Here is a 27,259-nt window from a genome sequence, read left to right as displayed (position 1 = left end):
GCCAACTTTTGAGCCCAACCCTTCTTCTATGACTCTCTACTCTTTTTATACAAAATCTGCTTCTAATTAGCCCTCTATCATTTAAAATAGCTGCTTCTAAAATTGGTTCTGTAAACCTCCCATCAGTGCTAAACCACATGATTCTGCTTCTCACCAATATGATCTCATGATTCTTTCCCACAGTTTTATGCAACAACCTTAAGTGGGTTTTCTTATTTCAGTAAGCAGATTCTGTCCCCTCCCCCCATTTTCCTTCAAGTTATTGGGGACAGAGCAGGATCTTTGCTTTGTTTTGATGATGGAAAATTACACCTTTATATGGGTAAGTCACTGCAATAATCAAATTGAAGTTGAAGTGAAGAGCTGCCTTGGATCTAGAACAATATAAGCACTTAATATTACTGTTAATTCTGATCTCCAATCACTACAGAAAATTCATCAATCATATTAAATTCATAATAAAGTTTTAGCATGCTGTGATGCTGTGATTATGCACCATAAATATTATTCGGTATATAGTTGTATTTTGCAGATGCAGTTGGTCTTTATTCAGGGATAGTTTGCTCTCAGGCATAGTTTCAGCATGTTTCTAGATGCGTATAATTGTCCAATTACCCTTTTATTCTTAGAATTTTACAGATTGGTTTGTTTTAAGAAAAAAAAGAAACCCTCTCCTTTATTTTTCCATTGTACTTTCATCTTCTTCTATCCAAAGAAAACTACTTAAGAGAGAAATAGGAAATAGCTACATAATGTATTTGTACACATAGCTAATGATCGTATTTTCAAACTCTGTACCTATAAAACATTTTTATAAAACCTAAACGAAACTTCTTTTATAGTCAGCAACTTGAAGACAATGAATGACTATCCTTATGTTGTAAAATGTATCATACTAACTATATATGAATTAACCACAATGGAATGATCTCCAAAACCCCAAAAAATGCATATGAATGAACAGTTTAATTTCACCAAAATATTGATAGTCATTTTATGCATGCCTTAAGGTGAGCATCTTTCCTACTTTGATAACATACCAGGTATCCAACATACCAGGTATCCAACATTACTGGGGTTATGATAGTGATTGAGACTAGAGTTTCCATCACTAAGCAATGTGTTTGTAAAGTGCAATGTCACATGACCGTGCTGCTTAGCGATGGCAATCCCAACAGTTGCATCATTCAATATGGACCACTATAGATGGATGGGGTGGGTGTATGGGAGGGTACAAGTGCAAGCAGGAGCAGGAGTGGATGTGAATGTAGGCAGGTGGGTGCTGCAAAGTACAGGGTCCCATTACTATTACTTATTTGAAATATCAAACCACAGTGTTTCTAGTCAATAATGTTTGGTCTTCATTTCCTCTTTTATTCCAACATTAATCTTAGGGCCAGGATACATCTGTTATTTGTTTAACACCAATATGTATTTTGATTGTTTTTTTTTTAAAAAGTCAGTGTATATATAGAAATGGAAAACTAAATTAACTGAGACAATGGCAGGGGAAAAGAATTAACTTCATGTTTCATGATCCAATCCCTATACCACCTATTAATGGGGAAAAATGCTATCCTGGTTTAACTGGAAGAGCTGGAGATCCAAAAGGTGCTTTGCCAAAAGACAACTGGATTTCAGGTTCTTTTCTATGAAAACATTTCGCTTCTCATTTAAGAAGCTTCTTCAGTTCAACACACATGTTCAACATCTGCCATCTCATTGCTGGACTTTGATAACTGGAATAACAGCATCCAGAATGTAGGAATAAGACAAACTGGCTTACTTGACACCGCCTGAAGTGTGAGTATTTCCTTATGATGGGGATTCACTGGAAACAAATATCCTGAATTATATAAGTTTATTCAACAAAATTTGGCCAATTATGACTAGAGTTGTCTGGAATGATAAAACCTACAAATACATTAATAAAATAAAATAAAATAAAATATAAAATAAAATAAATAAATATGTCGCTTACCAGTTGAGTCTGCAGCAGATGCTCTTCCACTAGTCAAATCCTCCGTATTTATTGATTGAAGATCAGTGTAGGAAGGGGTGATACTTGGGCTGCTACTGTTCTCTGAAGTAGTTGTCCAACTGCTCTCTGAAGTAAGAGGTTGTCTCTCTGAATATTCCAAGGAGGGACACATCCAACAAAATATTTTTGGAGATGAGGCTTAAAAGAACAAAAATAATTTTATTAAACTTAAGGGAATAAAAAGAGTTCCATACAAAGGGATTATCAAGAATACGACAGGAATGTGCAGAACATGGAACCTATGGTTTGTCAAGGACCTTGTTTCCAGACCAAACACATTCATTTAGTCCAGATATAGGCAAAATGGGGCTGCTTTGTCCTGGATTAGGAAGAAAAGGCAATGCTCCGGGCACAAGTGTTTTAAGGGGAAAAGTCAGAGTAGGCAAAGGTCAGGGTTAGCAGCTGTTAAGGCAAGTGCTGGAGGACAGAGAGGGTGCTGGAAAGGTTAGGACAGTGGTGGCAAACCTATGGCACGGGTGCCAGAGGTGGCACTCAGAGCCCTCTCTGTGGGCACGCGTGCCGTCACCTCAGTCTTAGGCCTTCAGCTGGGTTTTATAAAACCTTTTCGCTTTAGGCCTCTGCCGCCGTGTGCAAAAAAAAAAAAGGTTCAATCAATCAGTCAATTTCAACTTCTCGCAGGAAAAAAAAGAAAAAAGGTTAGAATTGATTGAACTTTTTAGTCCCACCCAGTCTGCCGTTACCGCTGCAGCGACGCCCACCCAATGGGCTACACCCACCCAATGGGCCACACCCATCCAAAGATGCATAAGTGGGTTTTGGGTTGCAGTTTGGGCACTCGGTCTCTAAAAGGTTCGCCATCACTGGGTTAGGAAAAAACAGACTGGTGGAATGGGATATTATCAGCAGTGGCAGAGGGAGGAAGAGGAGGAGAGAAAGGAAGTAAAGGCATTGGAGCTTGAAGGTAGAAGGCTTGAGGATAGAAGGCAGTGCAAGATGCTGTGCTGGAACCCTGATCAAGGTGGTTGGAAGGAAATAGGGAAGGGAAGGAATGGAAGATGCCAGGAAAACTGAGACGTGGGCATATGAGTAGAATATGCCATTTCTGAGAGGTGAAGGGAGAGAGGAAATGCATGCCAGCCTTTCCCCATTAAGCCCATAGAATCATATAGACACTCGTATCATGGGAGAACTAGGCAGGGAAATAAAATGTGGACACCTGCAGCAATTCAACCTTCTAGAGATTCCTGTTAGGCCAGAATGTGTCAGAATCCCTTCTACCTCTGGAAAAGTAAATCTGGAGGATCATTTGGGTGATCCCTGAGTACAAACATCTTCCCATCCTCCATCCCTTTGAATTAAACTTTCTGGTGGCATCATCTATTTTGGATTTTACCTAGATGGCTGTCCAGAAGAAAAGATTTCCTGCAAAATATGAAGAGAAATCTTGAGGAAATAGAAAGAAATCTAATCTATTTGGACCTCTGGGTGTAATGAATAATTTGACTGAATGGTATTAGCATTTGATTTTATTTTGCACATTCCTCAACCAGTTTCTTTTAAACTAGTCTTTCTTGAGATTTAATCTCTCATCTCAGATAGACCTATACAGTATTTATTCCTTTGTTTACTCTTTCCCTTCTGAAACCTATTTCTTTTAAATCTATCTTTGTTGTACTATTTTAATTTTTAAAATTTTGCCATTTTCTGTTTTCAGGGGTTGTAAACTGATCGCACACATCAGAAGGACTATGCTGCTCCTAATTAGCTCTCCATTTCTGGCTTAAGGTGCCCATGAGCATAAAGAGAAAGCCAAGCCATTTTGTTTGAAAAGATGAAATGAAAATGATGGCCACAAATAACAGCTGAAGACACAAATTCTTCCATTATCTAGATTGTCTTTTCATTAGATAGACAAGATTTTCTAAACTGAGAACATTCTGCATGATACTTGGTAGCTTTATCCTAAAAATAAGACCATCTGGGATCTGATCAGATCAGGATAATTGCAAGGAATTTACTTATGCATAAGGAAGGCTTGCAGGAACGTTGTCCATGGGGTCGTGATGGGTCGGACACGACTTCGCAACTAACAACAACAACAACAAGGTTTTCCTTAGTCTTTTTAAGGAGAAGTGAAATGTTAGTGTCGCTTTTTAATGTCTAGGTAAGACCACATTTGGAATATTGCATCCAGTTTTGGTCGCAACAGTATAAAAAAAAATGTTGAGACTCTAGAAAGAGTGCAAAGAAGAGCAACAAAGATGATTAGGGAGGCTAAAACAGACTGCAGGAATTGGATATGTCTAGCCTAGTGAAAAGAAGGACTATGGAAGACATGATAGCAGTCTTCCACTATTTGAATGGCTGCCACAAAGAAGATGAGGTCAACCTATTGACCAAAGCACCTGAGGGCAGCACAAGAAGAAATGGATGGAAACTAATCAACAAGAGAAGCACCCTAGAAATAAGGAGAAATTTCCTGTCAATGAGAATAATTAACCAGTGGAATGGCTTGTCTTCAGAAGTTGTTGGTGCTCCATCACTGGAGGTTTTTAAGAAGAATTTGGACAGCCATTTGTCTGCAATGTTATAGGGTTTCCTATTTGGGTGGGGAGGTTGGACTAGAGGACCTCCGGGTTCCTTCAACTCTATTATTCTGTTTTGTTATTTTGTTATTCTATGGTCACGTTCATCCATCCCATCAAGCACAAAGAAAGTCTGGAATGGTATAGGATATTCTGCCATGATCAGAGAGTTTGATTAAAAGATCTCCAAGGTTCCTTCCAACCCTATTATTCTATGTTCTATGTCCTTACCGACAGAAATTTTGGCTGACTATAACTTAACTTGATTTGTAACAGGGCAATGCCTATTAACTGTGCTGTATAGTTCCAATATTTATATAAGGACACAAACAGCACAGAAATGACAAAGCCAGTTAGATTGGCTCAGAAAAAAAGCTGAAGTTGGTCATAAAGAAGGTAACAGTCTGTATGACATCAGACAGGAAAGACAGAACAGAGAACAAAGCAGAACAAAACCAATTCTATTAACACATTTCAGATTTCTTCTAGGTGATAATCTTTGGTGTTAGGCAGATTGAATGCTTCTATAAATTAAGAAGATTAATATTAACAGAGAAAAATGGAACTTATATAGAACAATTCTTAACTTCCTGAGACAGATGATGTAATGCCAGATTTATCCTGATGATTTGGGATTTAAGTGGCTTCCACCTTATTATGATGACAGAATTATTATTGAATTTAAGATTGCTTTCCCTTAAATACTGTTTCATATATTCTGATTTGTTAGTTGCATTCTCATCCTCATCCCACATAAAATTACTAAATCTGAAGATAGTAATTTTTAACTCTTCTGGAGAATTAACTCTGCTGGAAGGAGTAGGGGAAAGAAACCTGGAAGTCTGAGGTTTGCTGTAGATCACATTCAAAGTAACCTTTAATATAGGTTATTCGGTTACATGCATACAACATTTCTAAACTTTTTTTTTAAAACAGAATGTCAGGCAGTACATATATAAAACTTTCATATGCACAGTCTATATGTTCACACAGGAATGATATATGCATGGAAAAAGGCTAAGAACATCTGCCCCCACTTTTATTATCCTTGTCTCATATCTGCAAACATTCATCTGTACATACTCCAAGAGTATCTGAATATGGTTATAGCTATCAAATCCCATATTCAAAAAACAATTACCAGTACAACTATTAAAATCCTAACTATCATTCCATACACCCCAAAATAAAATTCTACCTGGTTTAATTTTTTTCTGAGAAATTCATCCCAAATATTTTTGGCCATATTGTGTCCTTGCAGTGCTATTCTATATTTGAAAGCAAGTTACACTAAAGCAGACTGGACTGCTGACAACACTTTCAGCAACTCAACTGCAATAAGCTTTTACCCTGACACCAAACAGTACCTTTAATATCTCTTCATTTCTAGTTATTGCTTTCTTTCTGTTGCTATAACTCTGACTTAATATTTTTAGCACCAGGCTAGATAATAAGTATCATGTGAGATTTATCCTATTGTGAATAAGTCTTTCCAAGGATGTGAGATAACTTCCTTGTCACCTGAATTATTTTATCAGGTTATTATTTACCAGGGCTGTTATTTATCAGACAAAATACTTGAGGAGAGTGTAAGCTACACATTGCAATCAAAACAGATGTTTTCTAACTCTATTTTCATGCCTCAATAAATTCCAGGGTGTAGATCAGTAAAACTAATGGATAGCCAACTGGCTTCAAATTTTTCCACAGGAGACAAAGAGTTTAGAGGTGATGATCAAAGTCACTTCTTAAGTTGTGATTTAGTTGTTTCCCTATCATCCCACTGATACCATACTAGTTCATATTTCATATTCCATTATTTGCAAAATTAGATGAAAACATAGGAATCTTTATTTTTTAAAAAAGTTAAAGTTAATAAGTATTTTAATCTCAACATTACATATTTAAAAACTGTAATCTAATCAGTAATATACCTCTGTTACTGGTAATGCAGCACATATGTGCAAGAAAAAAGGCATCTCCATATTAAAAAACAATCAGATAGCAATGAAAATTTCCTTCTGGCCCTGATGCTGAAGGCTGGTGAAAAAGGGCTAAAGTTGTTTGTTTCTAAATTGGACTCTATGTTTGTTTCTAAAGCAGCAACAAAAAAGAAATAATTGTCTTCATATTTCAAGTCTGTGAAACTCTTTCATCTAGCAAAGCTTTTCAAAAATATTTATTTTTTTAAAAAAATAAAATGAAAGAAAAATACTCTGATCACTGGGACGAAATATTAATTAGTTCCCCTATTTTTCACCACATCCTAGATCAGTGATAGCAAACCTTTTAGAGACCGAGTGCCCAAATTGCAACCCAAAACCCACTTATGTATCATTGGGTGCTGGGTGGGCATGGCCCATTGGGTGGGCGTGGCTGCGGTGGTAACGGCAGACTGGGTGAGACTAAAAAGTTCAATCAATCAATTCCAACTTTGCAAGATCTTTTTTTCCCTGCGAGTTGAAATTGATTGATTGATTGAACTTTTTTTTTTTTTGGCACATGTTGGCGGAGGCCTAAAGCGAAAAGGTTTTATAAAACCCAGCTGGAGGCCTAGGACTGGGGGTTTGGTGTGGGTGCCCACAGAGAGGGCTCTGCGTGCCACCTGTGGCACGCATGCCATAGGTTCGTCACCACGGTCCTAGATCAACAATTATTTTGTTTTATTTATTTATATTCCAGAAACAAGAGTCTGTATGAAACCCAATCCTTCGATGTTACAGTTTTACTGATTTGCTTAAATGAAAAACATCTCTTCATCTAATTGTTTGAAATACTGAATCAAAATTCAGATTAGGTCCCCTTCATACATAGAGTCTAGAACCAGGGTATCAAATTACTGGCCCATGGGCCGGACGCGTCATCGGGAAACCGTGCCCACCCCGTTGCTGGCAATGGTGAAAAAGCTCTGATATGTTGCACGATGTCATGTGACGTCGCGAGTTTGACATGTCTGGTCTAGAAAAACTACTATCCATTGTTCCCCTAAAAAGCTTAGCAAATAAGGCAATAACCAACAATCTGTGTAGAAAACATATTACAATATTCCTGTTTAATATGTGGATGATACATTGACTTTGGGCAATATCAATATACACATACACTTTTGTAAAATAGAAATGCTTTACATCAAGGCTTAGAAAATTAATTCCTTTACCAACAAGCTTAAGAAGCATCCACAGAACAAGTTGAGTCTTAAACATCCTAGGTCAAACAGTACAGAAACCTCCAAACTCTCCAATTGAAAGAAGCTGAACTATACCAACAAAGAGGAAAAATAACAGCTCTCAAAAGAAACCAGCATGGCTGCATAAAGAACTCTCTGACAAATTGAAATATAAAAAGTGGAAAGAGGGGCATATAACTAAGTCAGAATATCAGCAAATAGTCCGAGCCTCCAAAGATGAAGTGAGGGATGCCAAGGCTCAAAATGAACTAAGGCTTGTGACCAAAGTCAAAAATAACAAAAAAAGCTTCTTTCAACATGTAAAAAACAAGAAAAAAGTGAAGGAAATGATTGGTCCATTAGTGGGTGAAAGTGGCAACAAGGTGACAAGCAACAGGGAGAAAGCAGAACTATTTAACTCGTTTTTTGCATCTGTCTTTACACAAAGGGAAAAAACAGACAAACCTATCAAAAATAGTGCCATAAAAAACAGAATAGAAACACAAGTTAAGATAGGCAAGAAAATGGTATGAGTACCTATCCAGCCTAGACGAGTTCAAATCGCCAGGATCAGATGGATTATACCCCAAGGTTCTCAAGGAACTGGCAGATGTGATCTCTGAACCACTGAACTATATTTTTCAAAGATCCTGGAGCACAGGGGAACTACCAGAGGACTGGAAAAGAGCTGATGTAGTTCCCATCTACAAAAAAGGGGAAAAAAATGGACCCAGGAAATTACAGACCTATCAACCTGACATCAATATCTGGGAAGATCCTGGAAAAGATAATCAAACAACGAATCAGCAAGCACTTAGAGGCAAACAAAGTCATTACTAAAAGCCAACATGGGTTTGTCAAAAATAGATCATGCCAGACAAATCTTATTGCATTCTTTGACCAAGTGACAAAATTAGTGGATCAGAGGAATGCTGTGGACATAATTTACTTGGACTTCAGTAAGGCATTTGACAATCACAACGTACTACTCAACAAGATAGAAAAATGTGGGGTAGACACCACCTCCACCAGATGGATCCATAGCTGGCTGACCGGCCATACTCAGCGTGTGGTCCTCAATGGAACCGCATCTCCATGGAGGAAAGTGTTTAGTGGGGTGCCCCAGGTGTCCTGGGCCCAGTGCTCTTCAACATATTTATCAACGATTTGGACAAAGGGATAGATGGGGAACTCATCAAATTTGCAGACGACACCAAGCTGGCAGGAATAGCCAACACTCCAGAAGACAGGCTTAAGATACAGGAGGATCTGGACAGACTTGGGCACTATCTAACAAAATGAAATTCAATGGTGAAAAAAGCAAGGTTCTATATTTAGGCAAGAAAAACCAAATGCACAGATATAGTATAGGGGGTACCTTGCTCACTAGTAGTAAGGGTGAGAGGGACCTCGGCGTCGTAGTGGACAATCACCTAAATATGAGCCAGCAGTGTGCTGCAGCTGCCAAAAAGGCCAACATAGTGCTAGGCTACATTAACAGAGGGATAGAAACAAGATCACGTGAAGTGTTAATACCACTTTACAATGCCTTGGTAAGGCCACACTTGGAATACTGCATCCCGTTTTGGTCACCACGATTGATGTTGAGACTCTAGAAAGAGTACAGAGAAGAGCAACAAAGATGATTAGGGGACTGGAGGCTAAAGCATATAAGGAACAGCTGCTGGAATTGGGTATGTCTAGTTTAATGAAGAGAAGGACGAGGGGGGACATGATAGCAGTGTTCTAATATCTCAGGGGCTGCCACAAAGAAGAGGGTGTCAAGCTATTTTCCAAGGCGCCTGAAGGCAGGACAAGAAGCAATGGGTGGAAACTAAGCAAGGAGAGAAGCATCCTAGAACTAAGGAGAAACTTTCTGACAGCTAGAACAATTAGCCAGTGGAACAACCTGCCTCCAGAAGTGGTGAATGCTCCAACACTGGAGGTTTTTAAGAAGAGACTGGACAGCCATTTGTCTGAAATGGTATAGAGTTTCCTGCCTGAGCAGGGGGTTGGACTAGATGACTTCCAAGGTCCCTTCCAACTTTACTATTATTATTATTATATATTACCATCCCAGTTTCCTCATTAATCCAATTAATATCCACTAGGTTGTGAATACTAATTGAGTGATGATGGGAATTCTAATCTAGGACATCAGAGAGTATCAGGTTGGTAAAAGGTAATATGGCTTATTGTTAATTTCTTCTATAATACACAATAAACAAGTGACATTCCAACCTGTACGTGGATGCTCTGGTGAACTGTTGGTCCAGGGTGCATCTTCAAACTGGACCCAAGTGCTGAAGGATGAAGACAGATCAAGGCCTACAGCTGTTTTGTTTATTCTTTCTCCCAATTCAGCATGTGAAAGACTTGGCAGTTCTCCATCTAGATTTTGGTTGCCTTCAGAGGAAGTATCAGAGGAGGAAAGAAATCTCTCAACTGGCTTCCTAGTATAACCTGTAATGAGAACCCTACTATAAAAATGAGTAATATGACATCACACTAATTGTTTAAGAAGGACACACAACTTTATCATCCATTAACATATGGTATGTGAACAGTAAAGAAGACTTTAAAGCTCTGTGTTTGCTGAACAGGAAAACACAGTAGTCAAACTGAGTATCTTCATACTCTCTTCTTCTACCTTCAGACTCCCCTATGTTTGTTTGGACTGATAAGTAAGACATACAAACTCAATTTTTGTGAAATCTAAGCCCTGGTCTATGACTTTATATTATAACTAAATCCAGCCAACAAAGCTTATTCAACAGAGCATTGTCAAATAGAACTCAGTTATTATGTAGAAGAAATGGGCAAATACATATTAAAATGGCAACATATGGGGTGTAAAGTGAAGATACTACAGGAGGAAATGGAAAATTAGCAAAGGACTGCTACTTTTTTCCTTTTTGTTACAGAAACTCCTTAGCCTTGAGTTTTTGTAACAAAAAGTTCTGCCCAGGTTACCATAGAACTGTAGATGTGGAAGAAATCCCATAAATGGTTTCATTTGACCAATATTTCAATTTACACTAATACAATTCTCATTTCTTTAAACATAATTGTGTCAAAGCATACTACTGCATTCTCTTTCTCCTTTTAAACCATGATCTACTCTGTCCTAGTTACTTAACTGAAATCAGATCCTTAGGACTATATTTATCCTGTTTCCTTCCAGAAGCCAAGGAAACTGGACATCATGGCCTCATTTTATCTTCATTGCCATCTTCTGTGATATACTGAGTGAATGATCCAAATTTACCCAATGAGCTTAATATCTGATGGGGTTCACTATAATATTATATTTCAGCATTAGACAACATTTTTGACACTAGGCTTCTTTTCTCAAAAATCTTTTTTTAATCACCTGAAACCTTACCAGTTTCAATTTTCCCCCAAGATTTAACAATTCTCATTCCAAAATCCAACAATTTTTTGTTCAAGAATGCTGGAAACTTCCAGTTTTTTTATAATTTTAAATTTTAAAATTACCGTGGACACTCCTAGCTATCCCTTATACTTGCTTCCATAACTGTTACTACATTTTATAGTGGACCATCTGGGATCTGATCAGGAGATCAGGATAATCGCAAGGGACATACACAATGTTTTCCTTAAGTCTTTTTAAGGAGTCTTCTTCTGGTAAGTGATAGAATCCCACAAGTGGGGGGGATGGGGACGGAGAATTGTACATATGTAGAACTTGTACTCATTGAAAGCCACAAGAGATTTTTGTTTTTGACTATACCTGAATTGAAATGCTTATTCGTTTCAATAAATAGCAAGAACCTATGTCATCAAAGAGGAGAGATTTACCTTGGGAAGTAACAGAACGGTGAAGTCCGTCACTGAAGGAGACCCACTCAGACTGTGGGGAAGGAACGATGTTGGCCAGAGATGTCATGCTTGCTGCACTTTCCTATTCATCTTCACACAATCTGAATCTAATACAACAATATAGAACAGACACTCCAGCTGACTGTAAATTGATTTTTGTTTAAAATGAAACGCATATATAAAGAAGAAATTTTAGGGATATGTAATTTAGCCGTATAACTTCATTACATATAAGAAATATAGTCTGTGTTTTTATCTGCCACTCTAAATGACATTAATAATATATAACATTTATTTAGCAAAAGAGACCTGGTCAATACAAAACAGACATTACCTGCATTTATCTCACTGCCAGTGCTTTAATTACCATATATCTTACTCTATTCTTTCCCTTAGAGTTTCCACAGGTTTTGCATTTCTCTCATTTTCAATGCTTTTTTGTATTACACAAGAATGAAGATAATAAATAACATTATCAAAATCAATGTTGCTTTATTTTCTGCCTTGTATCCAACTTTATTATTATTATTATTTGCAATGTACGATAGATTTACTAGTGCAGCCACAGAAATAAACATGTACTGACATTATTCTTCCTGCTTACAGCTCTGCAAAAACCAATGTAATCACTACAGTTAGTGGCATTTTTAACCTCCAGCTATTTCTTTATCAGCAGCTATAAAGAATTCAATCAAGTCAACTGAACAAAGAAAATGATCAGGGAACAATGAATCACCGGAGCATAATATGCTGAACAGAGGGTATGGGTTTTCTACTGCAACTTCTTTCACAACAAATTTCAAACACAAAACACATCAATTCCCATAGCAGTTTGATCACACAACACGCTGCATGAAGGAAATGGTAACATGTCCAGAATGGAGCTGCATCAGCAGTTGTGGGCATGCCTCAAAATACTCATGGAACATGTTTTCTGTGCAAGCTAAAATGGTTACTGGTGAGTTTCTGGATGGAATTCAAGGTAGGGTGGTGATCCTTCATAGCATAGGGCTTGACTATCTGTGGAACCACCTTTCTCTCATTGTTTCTGCTTACTTCAGCCCATTGGGTATATATTCTGAGTCAATGTCATTCAAAGCAGAATTCCCCAAACTTTCTGGCTTTGTGGACAGGCGGGGCGGGGGAGAAGGGATGGTTCCATATAAATGGCAAGCACATACACTTGCCACTCATGCAAATGGAGCATGCACAAATGTGCTTGCCCGCTGCTCGTGCAAGTGGGGATATACATGTGCACTTGCCCACTACTTCCACAGCACAGTTCCGAATGGCTTATAGCCAGTGGTGGGATTCAGCCAGTTTGCACCAGTTCAGCAGAACCGGTAGCTAATTTTTTGTTGCCCAGGGCCAGAATGGACTTCCGGAAGCAGCAACCACATGGAGAACCAGCTTGTTCACATATTTGAATCCCACCACTGCTTACAGCCCAGTAGTGGGCCACAGCCTGGGGTTGGGGACCCTGATCTAAAGGCTCCCAGGAATCAGGCTTTCTCTGTTATGGTACCTACAATATTATTCCCCAGAGATCTGAATTGCCTTGGCCTGGCCATACTTTAAACAAGCCTCAAAATCTGCATCTTTCCCAAAGCCATGTTTTGTGGAATAATTTTCATAATCATGTCTTGTTCTTTTTGGTTTTCATTGATTTGGCCATTTTATTGGTTTTTCTTTAAAGAGTTGTTCTTATTACAAGCCACTCAGAATTGGCCAGTTCCATCATGTTGATTAAATAAATAACTCTAAAGTATAAGAAAGCTAATGCGCTACATATGCTCACAGAGGTTTGTGTCCTACCTGCCACAGAATGAGACAAAAATGGGATATATTTATTTTAAAGTATTGTAAGTCTGTCTATTGTCTAGAAGCTCACAATTGCATAGTACACCAGAAAGCAGAAAATGAGCAGAGAAAAAATTCAATGCAGTAATCATTGATAATCTACATAAATCATTTAAAAAGCAATACATTAAAAAAAGCAAGTAAAACAATCCTCTAATGAGATTAATGCAGAAATAAGCCTGCTTCTCCCTAGTCTTGTCCACAAAGAGTTTAGAACTGATCTTACCATAATACAGTTGTTTCATGCTCCATATTATAGATGTTATGAAGTGGCACCAAATAATTATGTTTACCATTATATGCTGCTGCCAGAAACAGGGAAAGGCTCTTCTGAAGCACAGATGCTAAAATAATTTGATTGACGTAGGGTATTATGCTCTGCCTCAAGCAGCAAAATAGATTGGATTATCATTGAAGTTAGCCTTGTAAACAAGGTCAAATATCAGTTATTATTTCTTCATCTTGGAAGAAGAATTATGCCAGACTAGTGGATTGTGTTGATATGCTTCTTCTCCAGTTATAAAAATTCCATGATGAGTAACTAAATATTCAAATGTCATTTATTTCTACATATGTTATTAATAGTCTTACTGTACTGTAGGAGTTGAAGTAGCATTCAGGGAATTTTATCCTCATTTTATCTCCAAATAAAATCCTGTAAGGTAGGACAGAGAGAGTGGATTCAGAGTTTGGCTCAAAATCACCCAAAAACTCTATGGTGAAGTTGGAATATGGAATTCCTTAACCACTAGGATCGCAGTGCCTCCTGGAGGTTGATTGAGAAGTTCAAGAGGGCAGTAAAAGTGAAGAAGGTAGAAAAACATTAAGAGAGATGTTATATGTTTATCATTAAACTTCTACAAATACACTTCACCAGAGTTTGCAGTCTCTTTGTCGACAACCGTACTTAGGGATGCATTAAATTTACAAAGCAGAATTATAAAGGATTTAAGACTGTAGATATTACAAAATATCAATAAAATAATGCATATTTGTAAAAAATTGTCTGTGTTATCCATAATATAAGACAATTTGGCTCACAATACAGGTAGTCCTCGACTCACAGCAGTTCTTTTAGTGATTGTTCAAAGTTACAATGGCAGTGAAAAAAGTGACTTATGACCATTTTTCACACTTACGACCTTTGTAGCATCCCTATGATCATATGATCAAAATTCAGATGCTTGGCAACTGCTTCATATTTATGATCACTACTGTGTCCCAAGGTCACAGGATCTCCGTTTGTGACCTTCTGACAAGCAAAGTCAATGGGGAAGCCAGATTTATTTAACAACTGTGTTACTAACTTATCAACTGCAGTGATTCACCTAAAAACTGTGGCAAGAAAGATTGTAAAATGGGGCAACATTCACTTAACAAATGCCTCAGTTAACAACAGAAACTTTGGGCTCAATTGTGGTCATAAGTTGAGGATATCGACTATATTTATCACGAGAACCCCTTTGTTGTAGTGGTTAAGGCACTGGGTTAGAAGACACAAAGTCTTAGGCAAAACTCAGCTGAGTGGCCTTATATAAAATGCACAAACAGTTCCACACACAATTTTAACCTTTTTTCAAAGGGGGTTGAGAAAAATACTTTAATGAGATGCTGCAAGAAAAGAAAAAAATGTAAAAGAAAAAAAAAATAATGGTTTTGCTATGACTGTGCTAATTTATGCAGCTTCTTTTTTCTTCTTTTCAAGGAAACCGAGAGGTTTTCTTCACAATTACAAAGTTTAAATACATCTCTATTACTTTCCTTTCCCATCAAAGTTAGAAAACTACTGTACATATTGAAAAAAAGTCTGCAACATTTTTAGGCAAGCAGAAGCCATACTATAAATAAACAGTGTGATTGCAAGATTCTCATTCTAAAAAAATAAAGTTTATGCTGTAGATGGTATGTTCTCTGTTTTGGTTTTGTCCCTGAGGTGGGGATCCCTGTATAGTCCTTAGAAGATAGGAGCCTTTCCTTCTCATTAAAAAACAACAACAACCCACAACAAACCAATTTAGAACATTATAAGCAGGAACTTGAAGACACTTCTGAATTTAAGCCATTCTATTGAAAATAGTTTCTTTATCTTTATACAGCTACCCTGTTCTTGGCAAGAAAGTGAGCTGACAAGTTTCCTTCACAACAGTGACATTTAAGTAAATCACTCCCATTCTTTCTTTTTGTCCCTTTAAAGTTATAACTTAAAACTTAAATGTAAAAAAGAGCCTCAGTCCCAAGCAACAGTTCTACTTTAAATAAGCAAACTAGCTATTCAGATCTCTATTCAAGACATTTAAGGTCACAGCAGTGTTATAGTTTTTGGTTTTGCCCTTGAGACAGGGAGGGATCTCTATGGACTTCAGTATTTGGCTGTTTTGTTCCTCCATCTGACTGGTTCAAACTGTTCGTCTAGCTTACTGCATACTTAAATTTCTGGCTAAGAATATTTTGAATAATTTCAAATCAGCATTAATTTTTCCAAACAGCAATGAGATTGTCCTGAAAGAAAAAAAAGGGCAGGACATCTATCCACAAAATACATTTTATCTAGAGGCTCACAGAGGAAGCAAATGAGAGAACTTCCTTCCTTTTTTCTTTTTTAACTATCCAGGAAAAAAAACTCTCAAAAAGATGACAGGACACATTTAAACTGTACACTTATATTGGAAAAGATCTATGAGGTTACTGCAGAAATATGTGCTACAATGAAAAAGTTTACTACAAAACTAAGATCCAGAGATTTCACTTCAAATGTTCAAATGGACGTCCAGGCTACATCTGACTATGGTATAAATCAAAATATATTAGAAGATGAATCAACAGAGATAAAAGAGGAACTTATTCTATCTTACAAACCTTCCATCTGCAACTTTGAGGAACAGAAGAAGCAAAGACTGAGGTTTCAAACTACAAAGCAACGACACTTCAAGGAGAAGAGAAATAGATGTCTAATGCAGAAGATGGGATTTCTATTATTTCAAAGGCTACTGCAAGCAATAAAGATAGATCCACTGGCTGAAAGGGAAGTGTCCCTATGGAAACCTTTTTTACACAGGAAAAAAGCTAGAATTAGACTGAAAAGAGAAATTTAAAATTGTGTAATGGATTAAAAGGCAATGTTGGATTTATGGTTTGTTTTAAGGATTATGATTTTAGAGTTAGAATTAAGAAAAAATATAAACATATATACATGAGAGTGATTTTTAGAACGGATATTTTAAATAGATTAAGAATACTTTTTGGAACAATAGATATATTTTGACGAAAACTAGGTATTGGAATTGAAAAAAATGTTGATTTTTTAGATTGGGATGGTTTTAATAGTTAATGGAATGTTTTTAGATTGGGATGGTTTTAATAGTTAATGGAATGTTTTAATTTAGTTAGATGATTTTTTGTACAATAACATAGATGTGATAAGGTATGACAATCAATTGGATGAAATTTGAAGTTTGTGTAATGAATTGAAGTGAATTAAGGTTTAATATTATTTTTTTTTAATTAAGATAGCTATTGTGTAATGGAAGAAGAAATAAATGAGATTGGTGATAAAAGCAGGGATGAGAGAAATTAAGAATTAGAATATATCTGGAAGGGATACCTGAATTGATAACTTGTTGATTTAAAGTTAAATTTGATCTTGGTAATTGTAAACTGATAAAGTTTTAAAACAGGTTTAGTAATAATAGAAATTTAATTTAGAAATGGAATATTCTAAATGTATTATGTTACTTGAGGGAAATAGAGAGGAGACAGTGAATGTTAAGGTGACCAACTTTTATACAACGAAAAGGAGGACACGAATAAATTGAAGAAAAAAATATCATAAATAAAAGAAACATTGTATTTATTGCAACAATAATACAGAATACACTATAATATGATCAATGCATAATAAAAACATTTGTAACAATAACATTTTACATTGTAATTATGCTTACATGCCTATTAATTATTTAAATGAGTACTTTTCCATTGAATGAATATTTTTTGTCAATGTATCATCTTCTAACAATATATTGGAAATATCTGAACAAGAAATATCCTTCATATTGAATTTTACGGAAAGTGCTGCAGCTAGAGTATCAACATTCAATCTCGATTTCTCACTTGTCCAAAAATCTACACGGCTGGACTGCGCAAGCGGCTTGCAAAGCACCAGCCGTGCCGGCTCTGGCCCTGCAGCCACCCCGCCCAGCTGCCCCCCAGCACCACCGCCTACCCTGTGCATCCCCGTGTAGAACCGAACAGGGAAGATCAAGAGAAACTTACTGCTCCAGTCTCTTCCAGCTATCTTCGGAACTAAGTAGGAGATGGTGTAGTTGGATAGCAGTGAGGGGTGCAAAGTTCCTGCAACTTGCACATGCAAAGTTTGCCACCCGGGTGTTTTGGCTCGCTCAGCAGCAATTCCTATTGGCTTTCGAAAGCCAATAGGGGGAGTAGCACAGGTCATGCAAAAGTTGAAAAAAACCATCAAAAAAAGGTCCCGGAACGCCTTCTGAGCGTTCTATGAGGAAAAAAAAGCCCTGCAGATTAATCTTCAAATATAGAAAAAGAGGACATTTAGGAAGACACTTTTCAAGGGAGGACAGAACTCACAAAAGGAGGACTGTCCTCCCAAAAGGAGGACGGTTGGTCACCTTATGAATGTATTAAGTTGAGTTGTTTATTTATGTTTTTACTTTTGAATGTCTGATTACGCAAACACCACGGTGTGTCCTGAGTACTTTTTCTTAAAAATTAATAAAATAAAAAAGATGACAGGAAAATAAGCATTGCTACTATAAGCATTGCCTTCCTTCATGTTTAAATCTCTCCTTTTACTGTTAATGGTACATAACTCTTTCACAAAACAGAAAAAAACTGATAATTAGTTGAAATGAATCTGTTGTACAATTTAACAAGCTAGTTTGTTATTTCTGAACTCATTTCTCATTGAGACTGAGAGAGAACCTTGACCATGGGTGGGTAAATGTAATATTTGAATTGCACTATTTATCTTTTCAATGCCTAAATTTTACTAATTCATTTAAACAATGAAAAAATTATAATACAGATTCTTTTAATCCCAGTTCAAGAATCTGGTGGCAAATAATTTACTTTTAAAATGTTTGTTTTTAAATGAAAACCCTTCAGATTAGTCTTCTTCCAAGGACTCACAAAAATCTAAACAGGAATAGTGTCACAGTAATATTTTCCTTTATCTCTCAAATTACATTTTGCTGTCTGAGCCGAAATCGTTCTCTCCTTCTTCCTCTCAATATGCAATATCTTCATGTACCCCGGGACCTCTCTGGAAATGCTATTTTAATTTTCCATAATGCTTCAGAAAAACCTTCCCTAAGCACAGAACACTCCAGATATGCAGTTTTCATTCCTTAGAATTCCCTAGAAATACCGTGGTTTTATTTCACTTTGTAGACTAGTTATGTGGTTATTAAGAGTCAGCACCAATTTGATAGCATACAATCAAAACTATCTTTGCTAAGTAGAATATCATTTTGTCACATTTAAAATGCTAATATTTCCCAATTTATTTTCTTGAGTTTTTCCTGTTTGGGTAAGTTCAGGTTTGGAAAAGAAAAATAAAAAAATTACAAGTTTCTACTCAAAACTTTCTGCTCTACCTTGGTTCTGCTTACTTTGAGCTTTGATTCTACCTTCTATAAATCCCTGGAGCAAATGACCATGAATTGCCTTGTAGCTCAGTAATTCCTATGGCAGCAAATTAGCTGCCACTAAATGGAGCTCAGTTTCTTTTAGAGATGGCATAGAATGTTACTGACATTCTGAGGCTTATCCATCACTGAAGCTTCAAATTCTACCACAATATCCCTAGGCTGTAGAGGGAAAGTCAAATAAAATATGTGAAGTGGGACCTCCCCATAGAATAAATGAAAATATGTATGAATGAAACATCTTGTAATTACACTAGATTCATGGACAATTAAGATGAAATAGTGACGTTCTTAACATCTTGATGACAGAACTTATTCTGTGGAGTGCTTGTTGTTCTATGAGTTTGTTTGCTTTCAGATGTTTCATTACCCAACTAGGAAACATTGTCAGAGCTAGTGAATGTGGATTTTCTCGCAGTTTATATATGGACACCAGATATGCCAGTATTGGTGGGGGTTTGGTTTTCTCTGAGGTAGTTCCTTGGTTATTGTTTTTGGCTTGTTTGCCTGGTGTTAATCTTTGCTTATTTGAGTGTTGGCTGTTGGAGGGAATATATTCTGGTCTTTTTGTTTCCTACTTAATTTGTTTTAATTGTCTCTTTTGAATGATATGTAAAAATGGATGACTTTTATGTGTCTATTGATTTGTAACTTTCCAGTTTCAACTGGAAAACTGTGAATCAGTTGGGCCATGTAAATCCAAACATTGACATTCAGACAAATCAGCCATCAACAGAGACAATTAAAACATATTATGTTTGAAGTATTATTATTATTATTATGGATCATCGCACAGTCAGCCAGATGTTCAGACTGGATTTGGCATTTTGTCTACCTATCGAGTCCTTACCCAGGACCTGGGATAGGCAGATGTGGATGTTTGATGGTATTACAGGTATCGTCGCAGGATGGAAGCAGTTCCTAGTAAGGCCGCCTTTTGCAATTGACTAATAGCGAATTTGTCAATGCCAATGGTGTTCAAGTGGTGCTCCAGTTGTTTTGGGATTGCACCCAAGGAGCCTATTACTATTGGTACTACCCTTGCTTGCTTTTGCCACAGTCTTTCTATTTCTATTTGTAGGTCTTTGTATTTTGTTATCTTCTCCAGTTCTTTCTCTTCTATTCTGCTATCTCCAGGCACTGCCACGTCCACTATCCAGACTTTTTTGTCTTTCTTATCGACACTTGTTAAGTCTGGGGTGTTATGTTGCAGGTGCTTGTCTGTTTGAATTCTGAAGTCCCAGAGCAGTTTAATTTTATCGTTTTCTATGACTTTCTCTATTTTATGATCCCACCAGTTTTTGCTTACAGGCAAATGATATTTTTTGCAGATCTTCCAATGCACCATTGTTGCTACTTTGTCATGCCGCTGCTTGTAATCAGTCTGTGCAATCTTCTTGCAACAGCTTACCAAGTGGTCCACTGTTTCTTCAGCTTCTTTGCAGAGGCGGCACTTACTGTCTGTTGCTGTCTTCTCAATTTTGACTTTGTATGCATTTGTCCTTAAGGCTTGGTCTTGTGCAGCCAGAATTAGTCCCTCGGTCTCTTTCTTCAATTTTCCTGCTCTTAGCCATTGCCAGGTTTTATTATTATCTGCTTTCCCAGCTATTTTTTTCATGTATTGGCCATGTAGTGCTTTGTCTTCCCATGCCTCTATTCTGTTCTTCATTTGGTCTTTCTTGTAGGCCAGTTTGGTCTCTCCAGTAGTTAGTAAGCCTTCCTGATATACTAATTTCAGTGCATCTTCATCATTGTTCTTCAGATATTCTTCCAAAGCCATTTTTTCTTCTTCAACCATCTGATGTACTTGTAGCATTCCACGCCCACCTATTGCCTTGGTAGATAAAGTCTATCAATGTCACTGCGTGGATGAAGGGCATGATTCATTGTCATTATTTTTCTGGTCTGCCTATCCATTGCTTTTAGTTCTGCTTGAGTCCAGTCCACTATTCCAGCTGTGTACCTAATGACTGGGATTGCCCAGGTGTTGACTGCCTTTATGGTATTTCCTCCATTGAGTTTGGACTTTAAGATCTTCTTCACTCTCTTGATGTATTCACTTCTAATCTTTTTCTTGACTTCAGTGTGCTTGATGTTGTCAGCTTGAAGGATACCCAAGTATTTGTAGTACTCTTCCTCATCCAGACTCTTAATGTTATTTTCGTGGGGCATCTTGATTCCTTCAGTTTTCACTATTTTTCCTTGTTTGATAGTAAGTGTGGCACATTTGTCCAAGCCAAACTCCATTACAATATTATTATTATTATTATTATCGATCATCGCACAGTCAGCCAGATGTTCAGACTGGATTTGGCATTTTGTCTACCTATCGAGTCCTTACCCAGGACCTGGGATAGGCAGATGTGGATGTTTGATGGTATTACAGATATCGTCGCAGGATGGAAGCAGTTCCTATAAGGCCGCCTTTTGCAATTGACTAATAGCGAATTTGTCAATGCCAATGGTGTTCAAGTGGTGCTCCAGTTGTTTTGGGATTGCACCCAAGGAGCCTATGACTATTGGTACTACCCTTGCTTGCTTTTGCCATAGTCTTTCTATTTCTATTTGTAGGTCTTTGTATTTTGTTATCTTCTCCAGTTCTTTCTCTTCTATTCTGCTATCTCCAGGCACTGCCACGTCCACTATCCAGACTTTTTTGTCTTTCTTATCGACAATTGTTAAGTCTGGGGTGTTATGTTGCAGGTGCTTGTCTGTTTGAATTCTGAAGTCCCAGAGCAGTTTAATTTTATCATTTTCTATGACTTTCTCTATTTTATGATCCCACCAGTTTTTGCTTACAGGCAAATGATATTTTTTGCAGATCTTCCAATGCACCATTGTTGCTACTTTGTCATGCCGCTGCTTGTAGTCAGTCTGTGCAATCTTCTTGCAACAGCTTACCAGGTGGTCCACTGTTTCTTCAGCTTCTTTGCATAGGCGGCACTTACTGTCTGTTGCTGTCTTCTCAATTTTGACTTTGTATGCATTTGTCCTTAAGGCTTGGTCTTGTGCAGCCAGAATTAGTCCCTCGGTCTCTTTCTTCAATTTTCCTGCTCTTAGCCATTGCCAGGTTTTATTATTATCTGCTTTCCCAGCTATTTTTTTCATGTATTGGCCATGTAGTGCTTTGTCTTCCCATGCCTCTATTCTGTTCTTCATTTGGTCTTTCTTGTAGGCCAGTTTGGTCTCTCCAGTAGTTAGTAAGCCTTCCTGATATACTATTTCAGTGCATCTTCATCATTGTTCTTCAGATATTCTTCCAAAGCCATTTTTTCTTCTTCAACCATCTGATGTACTTGTAGCATTCCACGCCCACCTATTTGCCTTGGTAGATAAAGTCTATCAATGTCACTGCGTGGATGAAGGGCATGATTCATTGTCATTATTTTTCTGGTCTGCCTATCCATTGCTTTTAGTTCTGCTTGAGTCCAGTCCACTATTCCAGCTGTGTACCTAATGACTGGGATTGCCCAGGTGTTGATTGCCTTTATGGTATTTCCTCCATTGAGTTTGGATTTTAAGATCTTCTTCACTCTCTTGATGTATTCACCTCTAATCTTTTTCTTGACTTCAGTGTGCTTGATGTTGTCAGCTTGAAGGATACCCAAGTATTTGTAGTACTCTTCCTCATCCAGACTCTTAATGTTATTTTCGTGGGGCATCTTGATTCCTTCAGTTTTCACTACTTTTCCTTGTTTGATAGTAAGTGTGGCACATTTGTCCAAGCCAAACTCCATTACAATATCTTGGCTATATATACGGACAGTGTTGAGCAGCGATTCTATTTCAGATGATGTTTTTCCATACAGCTTCAGATCATCCATGTATAGGAGGTGGGATAGTCTAGCAGATGTTTTTGATGTTTGATAGCCAGGTCCTGAGTTATTCAGTATTGTTGACAGAGGAAACAGTGCAATAACAAATAGTAATGGTGATAATGAATCTCCTTGAAATATTCCTCTCTTGATATTAACCTCTCCCAGCCTCTCACCATTGATCTGCAACTGTGTCTTCCATTGTGCCATCGATCTTTGCATAAATTTTCTGATGTTTCTACTGACTCCTGTTATTTCTAGGCACTTTATTATCCAATCATGTGGCAGAGAGTCAAATGCCTTTTTGTAGTCAATCCATGCTACATTCAGGTTGGTCTTCCTTCTCTTGCAGTTTTCCAAGATCATTTTGTCTATTAGGAGTTGATCTTTTGTTCCTCTGCTATTGGGGCGGTTTCCTTTCTGCTCAGGTGGAAAGAGATTGTTTTCAACTAGATGCTGTTGTACTGCATCAGCTACCACACCAGTTAGTAATTTGAAAGTTGTTGGTAAGCAGGTAATTGGCCTGTAGTTACCTGGTGTTGCCCCTTTTGCTGGATTTTTCATTATTAGGTAGGTTTTCCCAGTTGTTAGCCACTTTTCAATTTCTCCTCCTTGTAGTATATTGTTGAACTGTTTGGCAATGAGTGGGTGTATAACAGTTAGATGTTTTAATTATTATTATTATTATTATTATTATTACTATTACTATTATTATTATTTTGAATACAGACAGATCACCATTTGGAACACAACATGCCAGATATCACAGTTGCAGAGAACTGAAGTGTACAGCTGATTGATATCGCTGAACCAGGAGATGCCAGAGTCGAAGAAAAAGAACTGGAAAAAATTACGAAATATCGCAACCTGGCCATTGAAACTGCGCGATTATGGATGAAACGTGTTAACAGTGATACCCATTATCATCGGGGCACTGGGAACTATGTCCAAAAACTTTGCAAAATACATCAAGAAACTGCAGCTTCCTACAATAACTCCAGCAATGTTACAAAAAACCGCTACTCGGAATATCTTATATTTTAAGGAGGTACCTGGTTGATACCTAGGTTGCTGGTAGCAACCCGTGTCAACCATCAGCGCCAGCCAATTTGAATGTTCAGTTGACTGAGGTTCATGTTTAATGAATAAAAGATAATAATAATAATAGGATGCTGTTCTTTGGTTTGCATAAACTAGATAGAATAACTAAATCTCACAACACATCTATCTATTCTATCTAGTTTATGCAAACAAAATATGTTACTTCATGCAAGCACATTTTTAAAACTCTATTGCATGAACCTTTGAAATTATATTTATACAAAGAATTTTATATACAACTTATGACTTCTCATGATGCATTATTTAATTTTTACATATTTCAGTTACATATCTGCACACTAAAGCCAGGAGGATTTCTATAGTTGTCTGTCCACTTGTGTGTACAGTCTATCCAATGAGATTCACATGAGGTTGCATTTCCATGTCATTAATTTTTTGCATTGAAATAGCTGTATAGAGTCACATAGCATAATTCTGCTGGTTAAACTATATTTTAACTTGGTCCTCTGAAATTCTTCAAATGTAATCCACTACAGTCCTAGTTCACATATCCTAAAGCAGACATGTCAAACACAAGGCCCAGGGGCCGGATGCGGCCTGTGAAGTAGTTTTATGTGGCCCGCGAAGCCATCCTGGAAACAGTGAAGGAACGGCCACCGCTGCCTTGGCCCTGGCCCAGGCCGGCCAGGAGCCAATGTAAAATTTTGTGGTGGCCATCTATGCTGAAATACATTCAGTCTTAGCTTCACAAGGCCGTCTAGAAACAACGAGGAACCAGCCCCTGCCGCGTTGGCCCTGCCCCCTGGGTGCATGCTGGGGAAGTGTCACCCTTTGTGAGAATGAAGAAATGGACTATGCCTTGGCACTTGCCCTGATCCCACCCCCTTCGCCAGAGACCCTCAAATCTGTCCCAGGCCCCCACAGGCACCCTTGACGCGAACGATGTAGAGCTGGCCATGTCCACCCAGTAGGCCACATCCACTCCATCCATGCCCACCCAGTAGGCTGCATCCACCCTGACCACACCCACCCAGCCCCCCGAGGGCAACTGCAATGCTGATGCAGCCCTCAATGAAATTGAGTTTGACACCCTAAAGCATAGTCTGTGTGGGCTATAAATCATAATTAATGGTTTAGTACATTGAACAAGTCCAGGCAACTGTGATTTATTTAATAATCCATGTTTAAATCATAGCTTAGCATATGTAATCATAATTTATTTAGATAGCAGAACTATTGTTTTTACCACTTCCCTTATGTTTATGTCACCTAAAATGAGAACAGAGTGGGTTTTTTTCCTGTTCTTTTCTTATTAGATCAGCGGTTCTCAACCTTTTTATACGGCGACCCCCGGTCACACGGACGCGGCGCGCATGCGCGGCGGCGCCCCCATGCGTGGTGCGCATGCGCGACGCCGCCCCCTGAGGGGGAAAAATGGCGGATTGCGTTGTTTGGCGACCCCCGTAAAATGGTCGTTCGACCCCAAATGGGGTCGCGACCCATAGGTTCAGAACCGCTGTATTAGATCTTAGTAAATCAAGTTTTTTTTTCTTTTTGAGGGAAATTCTTTTGTTGTTGGTTGTACTGTTCAGTGTAATAACATGGTAATCTGTGATATAACCTAGTTTTCCACTTTCACCATATTGCAGTACAGTATCAGATATCAAACATTACTAACTGCAAAGAAAGAATTCAGAAAAGACACTGTTAAGTTCTTCCCTGTAATTAGTTACTTATGGCAGTTAGGAACCAATAGGGAAAAGGTAAAGGTAAAGGAGTCCCTGCAGATTTTATTTCACTAGTTGTTGCTGACTATAGGGAGTGGTGCTCATCTGCATTTCAAGGCCATTGAGCCAACGCTGTCCAAAGACATTTCTGCGGTCGTGTGGCCAGCATGATATCACAGAACACTGTTACCTTCCCACCAAAATGGTACCTATTTATCTACTCACATTTGCATGCTTTCAAACTGCTAGGTTGGCAAGAGCTGGGGCAAGGACAGGAGCTCACTCCGTTGCATGGCACTCAGGTCTTGAACCAGGGCTGCCGGCTTTCCAGCTGACAAGCCCAGCATCTTAACGGCCATCCAATAGGGACAAGAAACATCATGAATAAAGAGATAAATGACATTTCATTCTTAAAGAGGTATATCCTTCCAAAATATATTTTCTCAGGCAACTTAATTCTACTGTTTCATTTATGTACTTATTTTTTAAATTCAAATTTCATGCATGCAGCCTCACTCCAAATGATTCTCAGCAGTTTACAGCATGCCAACATCATTCCCTATGTGGCCATGCTCTTGATGTTCTCAACTGACTATTTTTTTCATTTAATTTCAATTCAGGCAAAGTTATTTTCTTCACACAATGCCTGAGCATTCCATTTGTGAGTGGAAAACACTAACTTTTAGTCATAAATAAAATATATTATTTCCCCCCAAATTCAAATTCCATCTTTATTTTTATAAAAGGAAGTCAATAGAAGCTTATATAAAAGATATAATAAAATATGTACGTAAAATTATCATGAATTCTGCTTTTATTGAAAAGAAGCTTCATATTATCTTGTCTTTTGGAGGGCAGGAGAGTTTTAAAATCAGACAAATTTTGAGGAGAAAGGCTCACTCAATTAATTTGGATCAATTCTTGCTCTAAAATTCTGTAGTTATTAATAGAATGGAAACTAAGTTAATATGTATAAAAATATCTTCCTAGTGCTTAGCAAGATGAGTCAAGTGACCAAGCCAAGCCAGGAAGGCAACGGTATTTCCTCCTGTAGTCAATATGTCAATAAACAAGGAATTGCATTTCTCCTAGCAACAAATTTCTACAGTAGAATGCAAAAAGGTATACATAACTTTTGTACACTGATAACAGTGCAGTTATTGCACTGACCAGGTCCTTCAATGAACCAGTTTGTAGCCACAGGTGTTCACCTCTTAAAGTTGTTTTGTAGGAATATAAAGGTAGTCCTCAGTTAATCACCACTTGGTCAATGACAGTTTGGAATTACGACAGTGTTGAATGAGTAATGGTTACAGCCAGTCCTCAAAGTTCTCATCATCCCATTACCCCTAAGCACTTGATTGTGATTTGGGTGCTTGGTCACTGGCTCAAACGACAGTTGCAGCATCCCGTGGTCACATGATAGCAATTTCCAACCTTCACTGTTGGCAGAGAAGATCGCAAGCTGCTCATGTAAATCATCCTCACCTGTGTATTCTCCCCAAGCCTTGCTGCACTCGC

General features: G+C 37.8%; 1 protein-coding gene across 6 annotated transcripts in view; it reads right to left on the bottom strand.

Moving 5' to 3' along the window:
• STON2 (stonin 2) overlaps positions 1 to 27,259 on the bottom strand; it is a 94,680-nt gene that overhangs the window by 60,129 nt on the left and 7,292 nt on the right. For 4 of the 6 annotated variants that reach the window (XR_005557708.1, XR_005557709.1, XM_039351536.1 and 1 more), the window contains exons 2-4: positions 11,576 to 11,703; positions 9,995 to 10,216; positions 1,982 to 2,179 (exon numbers count right to left, since the gene is read on the bottom strand). Coding sequence is in view for 4 of the 6 variants with exons in the window: in XM_039351536.1 (XP_039207470.1) it covers positions 1,982 to 2,179; positions 9,995 to 10,216; positions 11,576 to 11,663 (508 nt within the window). In the remaining 2 variants the exon portion in view is untranslated. Of the gene's footprint in view, positions 1 to 1,981; positions 2,180 to 9,994; positions 10,217 to 11,575; positions 11,704 to 13,682; positions 13,811 to 27,259 lie in introns of those variants that run through there. The other 2 variants (XM_039351535.1, XM_039351537.1) reach the window with 2 other exon arrangements.

Source organism: Crotalus tigris, unplaced genomic scaffold (genome assembly GCF_016545835.1).
Source record: "Crotalus tigris isolate CLP2741 ecotype Arizona unplaced genomic scaffold, ASM1654583v1 scf7180000018371.15429387391:27106975, whole genome shotgun sequence".
NCBI classification, from domain to species: domain Eukaryota; kingdom Metazoa; phylum Chordata; class Lepidosauria; order Squamata; family Viperidae; genus Crotalus; species Crotalus tigris.
The sequence above is the reverse complement of the archived record's forward strand: the minus strand, read 5'-3'. Positions and strand labels throughout refer to the sequence as shown.